Source organism: Uranotaenia lowii, unplaced genomic scaffold (genome assembly GCF_029784155.1).
Source record: "Uranotaenia lowii strain MFRU-FL unplaced genomic scaffold, ASM2978415v1 HiC_scaffold_115, whole genome shotgun sequence".
Taxonomy (NCBI): Eukaryota; Metazoa; Arthropoda; class Insecta; order Diptera; family Culicidae; genus Uranotaenia; species Uranotaenia lowii.
This window is the reverse complement of record NW_026597133.1, coordinates 4,222-9,354: the sequence shown is the minus strand read 5'-3', so window position 1 is coordinate 9,354 and position 5,133 is coordinate 4,222. Positions and strand designations below refer to the sequence as shown.

At 37.7% G+C, this 5,133-nt stretch overlaps 2 protein-coding genes across 2 annotated transcripts; one reads left to right on the top strand and one right to left on the bottom strand.

Annotated features, from left to right (window-relative positions):
* Positions 1 to 476: 476 nt before the first annotated feature.
* Positions 477 to 1,552, top strand: LOC129759160 (proteasome subunit alpha type-2). Its single transcript, XM_055756569.1, has 3 exons — positions 477 to 642; positions 709 to 1,041; positions 1,113 to 1,552. The coding sequence occupies exons 1-3, from the start codon at positions 602 to 604 to the stop codon at positions 1,441 to 1,443; spliced, it is 705 nt and encodes a 234-aa protein (XP_055612544.1). The 5' UTR covers positions 477 to 601; the 3' UTR covers positions 1,444 to 1,552.
* A 574-nt stretch (positions 1,553 to 2,126) lies between these two features.
* Positions 2,127 to 2,941, bottom strand: LOC129759161 (beta-sarcoglycan-like; the record flags this gene model as incomplete). The annotated part of the gene is made up of 1 exon (XM_055756570.1): positions 2,127 to 2,941. A coding segment is annotated over one exon (672 nt), but the record flags the coding sequence as incomplete, so codon positions are not given.
* Between the last annotated feature and the right edge of the window lie 2,192 nt (positions 2,942 to 5,133).

Genomic DNA, 5,133 nt, shown 5'->3' with positions numbered 1-5,133 from the left:
TCTTACGGGTTTTTTTGTCGTTTATGTAATTTTTTTTGATTCTTTTTTTTTTGTTTTCATGTGTGTTTTTTTGTTTTTTTATTTTTACGTTTTTAGTGCCAGTTGTTTTTTAATATTTTTTTGTATTTCATGTCTTTTATGCATTTTTGTTTTTTTTTTTATCTTTTTGTTTAGCGAGTGTAGTGAGCAATCTGCTTGTTCAACAGATTTTCTTTTTTAATTTTCTACATTTATTTGGCATAACCTCTGTTACATAGCTGGCCAATTGTGGGTATTGGAAGCAGAGAAAAATCTACAGATCTATTTTACATTCTACGAAAAATTTAGCTACTGTTTAATTTCAATATCACGTTTTGAAATTCTTCCTAACTATGCCCTTTTGAAATGCTATACGATTTTCTCACATCTCATTGCGTTTGACGCGCTGCTCATATTTTTCCGAGTTTCCTCACACTCATCTGTCACAATTCGTGAATAAGCTGTTTTGTTCCTGAATTGTCGGTGGAAGCGGTGCGCTTAAATCGGAGAATCATTGTTCTATTTTTTAAAAGTGAAGTTTATCCGGATTAACGGTTCCTGCTAGTGTGATCGGTGCCCCAAAATGGCTTCGGAACGCTACAGTTTTTCGCTGACCACTTTCAGGTAAGAAACTTGATTAATTTATAACGGTATTTGGCGTCAGGCGTTGAAAGTTTTCTTTTTCTTCAGCCCTTCCGGCAAGTTGGTTCAGATTGAATATGCATTGGCAGCCGTTTCGGCAGGTGCTCCCTCGGTGGGAATCAAAGCATCTAACGGAGTCGTTATTGCTACCGAAAATAAGCAGAAGTCCATTCTGTACGAGGAGCATAGCGTCCATAAGGTGGAAATGGTCACCAATCACATTGGGATGATCTACTCCGGAATGGGGCCGGACTACCGGCTGTTGGTGAAGCAAGCCCGGAAGATTGCCCAAAACTATTTCCTTACCTATCGGGAACCGATTCCGACCTCGCAGTTGGTACAGAAGATCGCTACCGTGATGCAGGAGTACACCCAATCTGGGTAGGTTTCCGGATTTAAAATTTTTATTAAGGATGGATTCCTTCTAAATTTTCAAGTTTTTTTTATTACAGTGGAGTTCGTCCATTTGGAGTTTCGCTGTTAATCTGCGGCTGGGACGATGGTCGACCGTATCTGTTCCAATGTGATCCTTCCGGAGCGTATTTCGCTTGGAAGGCCACGGCCATGGGTAAGAATGCTATCAACGGCAAGACTTTCCTGGAGAAGCGTTACAGCGAGGATCTGGAACTGGACGACGCTGTTCATACGGCCATCCTGACGCTGAAGGAAGGATTCGAAGGACAGATGAATGCTGACAATATCGAGGTTGGAATCTGCGCAGCCAACGGTTTCCGCCGCCTGGACCCATCCGACGTTAAGGACTATCTGGCCAATATTCCGTAAACAATTTAGCTTTAAGTGATTCCTTAGGAAACATGGCTCTGAATCTGGAGCTGTGCGATTCATTTATAAAACTGGAGTTTTTTGGTATTAATACATACTTTCTTGAGGATGCCTTTTTTTCCCTAGCTACCCGAAATTTCCATGATCGTAGTGCATACCTGCCTACCTCACCACCTTCATAAAATTGAGTAACGCCACCTTAAAGAAGTCTTCATTAATTCCTCACTTTCTACTTTGATGATAGATTTTGTTAATAATTTTGAAATGTCCTTACTAAAAAGGACATCATTTATCACCGGTAAGGCCGATAAACTAGTTGACAAACATAACTAAAGGTGAGTTTATTCTTCATAAGATTTGGCTACTATTTTCTTTAAATTATACCATTTTATGACGAAATTTGATGTTTCTAAAATATTAAATGTTTAAGACTTGGGAACTCCCATGGCTGAAATTTCAACGATTTATTCTTAAGAAGCGCAGTTGATCCAAGTTTTAGAGAAATACTTATGACAGGATCTAAAGATGCATGATAAACGTGCGTTTTTGACTTGGGACAGAAAATACGATTTTCATAAAATTTTGAATAAATGAAATTCATGTTCTTTATGCAGTCAATCAACGCAGTTTATGATTCTCTGGACATTTGATTCAAATAAAAAGAAAAAAAAAATCAAAAGATGAACATTTAATGATTACTATGAGTTTATTCGTATTCGATTATACTATTTAACTAACGTGTATTATCATTAAACTCTAGATCTAGATTGTGCACTTATTGATTAATAGATATGGCAACATTCAATTAGACTGAACACCTTCGAATTCAGGCGCAAGGATCATTCCAGCTGTTGAAATGTGCGCAGCTTACTCGTACATTGTGCGTTTTAGGGATCGGCAACCGGAAGATTCGCCCCTGCGGATAGCAAACGCACAGTTTGTACTGATTGCTTCCAGCCCGCAGTCCATGCTCGCTCTGAGCGATAGGGATATTATTCAAATTGATAAAAATCCCATTTCCTCCCATCAAAACGATGCTTCCGTTGTCTGACTTAAGGAACAGGTTCTGATCGGCTGACCAAATGATTTCCTTCGCTTCCAGTTGCGTTCCTTCGGTGCCTTTCAAGGTAAACTTATTCCTCGTTTGAAACTTGAGCGTATCATTTATTGGGGAAGCGATCCGGGCCACATTGGCCAGACTGGTGTGCAAAATGTTGACCCCCGAGGGCATGTTATAGGTTGGTCGGGCGGTCGAGAAAACTTGCCGTCCCGAGGTAGCATCCTTCACCTCGAAATGATTGACTCCCCGCAGGATGCTCCCATTCTTGGACAGGTGGATTTTGTTGTGCGAATGGCTGTTCCGATTGACGAGATTGATCGAAACGGGCCCATTGTCACCTGAAAAATGAAATTTAAAATAATTTTGTATACTATGTAGGTACCTAATCGGAATAATAACTGTATAATGTTTGGTGGCTCTAGGATTTAGGGTGTTGCAAAAAGTTCACAGTTTTAAAAGAATTAAGCATGATGGAATCTGAGAGAGGACAAATATTCCTTTGTCTATAAGAACTTTTTTTATGGGTAGTGGTTGGCATGACCCACACAGGTAGAACCGGGCTTCAGAACATTTCTAAATCTTAATATGTCCCAGATTTTTTTACCCGTTAGAGTTCTTGAAGTCCATTTGACTCTCCTGACTTAAACCGCAATATTTGTTTATTAACCGATTTGTACAAAATTTGAAGTGTTGAAAATTTCGTAACGAAACTCAAATATGTTTGTCAGACAATATTTAGCTGCAACTATTAAATCCAATATACGAAACACAGAATGTTTGACAAATTTTCAAAATAGATCTGTTTTTCGAACTTTGAATTTCACAGATTTTCTTACACCTACACCCAAAATTAAGCCTTTACTCCAATCATGAGTCCTCAATATGCCAACGCTATTGGCATTATAGATGTGAACACGCCAGCAGCGGTAATTCGATTTGAGGCCACCGGCATTAACCTCCCAGCGCAACCGCGTTGCGTATGACTGAAGGAAACAAAATAAAAACGTTTTCATGTACCCCTTCCTATCCCATCCCATCACAAGATAAAGAAAGATGGAAACAAACGCCAGGCAACCAGATTCGAATGAACTGCTTTATGTTGAGAGTTCGATTCTCTCTACCCCCCTTTTTTTTTAATTTTCGTATCTCTGGGATGAATTATCCAAAAGGGTGAAAATCTCATAAAATGATTTTCTTGTTTCACTTGAGTGTAGTCATCATGTGTCATATTTTGCTTGGGACCTCGAGTCTTTATGCCAGTATTGCTTTTCCAATCATGTCATCTTTGGTATAATGCATGTTTCAGCGCTTTTTTTTCATAAAGTTAGCGTCGAGCGGCATTGGCATTTCGCATCCCTTTCTTTGGGTGTAGATTCAACACTGGATTTTGAGTATACACAGCAAAAAATTTCTAAAAGTACACGGAATCTAAAACACGAGTGATCTATTTTTTTTGAGTGTAATTACAAAAAGATGTAATTTTAAACTTCTTTCGATGTAATATTAGTCTATTTTCCAAAATTGAATAGAAATAAACTGTTTTGATTTAATTTTACACTGCATCATGCGAAAATCAACCGGTCAATGAAATTTATATCACAAACAGGGTAAAATTATATCTGTTTGATTTAAAATTGCATGCAAATATTTAAATTGTGTCTTTTTATATTTCAAGTTAGTTTGCGCGTCGGGCACAAAGTAAACAAGTCGGAAAATTATTCGGAAACGAGTCATTCAAAGGCGTAGCTATAGCTACAGGAGCATTTAAGAGTCTTTATAGTAGTAAGTTTATGAGATGTGAAATAAAGAATATGGTTGAAACTGATAAGTTTTCTCTCCATTACAGCAAGGTCAGATTTTTCGCAGCGGCTGATATCCGGCCAGTGATTATCCGGAGAAACTTTTGTCAGAACAATTCAAGTGTGCAGGATGCTGACCGAAAAATTATGATTTCCGGAACCATTCGAGGATGCTGATCATGCTGATTCGAAAAACATCCCCGTGCTGGGAATCATCGGATGCAACAACAATATCAGCCTGACGCTTTCCGAATGGTTTTTTATGTTCAGTTTTGGAAATAAATGTGAATTAAAAATGATACATGAGGCTAATTCATTCAAGACCAAAGCAAAAACCTTAATATTTAGAAAAATTATCAATGTTTACGATAATAAATTTTAAAATTTACATCCCTGTGTATTTTTACACGACGGCTTTTGTGATCCAATCTCGTGCATTGATTTCGATCTAAATTTACACGCCTCGAAAATTACATCCTCGAAAAAAATACACCGTGATAGAATTTTACATCAAAATCGATGTTCCGTTTTCGTGCATCGTTTTCGATCTAAATTTACACGAATTTTTCTTGCTGTGTAGGGGGAAGTCGTCTACTACCGGACACTTAAGGTTTTTAAGCAATAACTTCAAAAATAGATTTTTTTAAATATTGGTTCCTCTACTTATTTGAAGAGTATCAATATTATGATCACTTAACTATATTAGAAAAAAAATAGTATACAACATTTTCATGTGGTAAGAGAAATCATTTCATGTTAGTTTCCGCTAGTGTTGTCTATGGCCGGACACTACGAATTACTTTACCAAAGTTGTCACCAATGGCACAAAAA

What these genes read in the sequence shown, in the direction of transcription:
- LOC129759160 (XM_055756569.1), top strand. Translation starts at nt 602, where the DNA reads ATGGCTTCGGAACGCTACAGTTTTTCGCTGACCACTTTCAG. An exon ending in TTTTCGCTGACCACTTTCAG is followed by an intron (nt 643 to 708) that starts GTAAGAAACTTG and finishes CTTTTTCTTCAG; the next exon opens with CCCTTCCGGCAAGTTGGTTC. An exon ending in CAGGAGTACACCCAATCTGG is followed by an intron (nt 1,042 to 1,112) that starts GTAGGTTTCCGG and finishes TTTTTATTACAG; the next exon opens with TGGAGTTCGTCCATTTGGAG.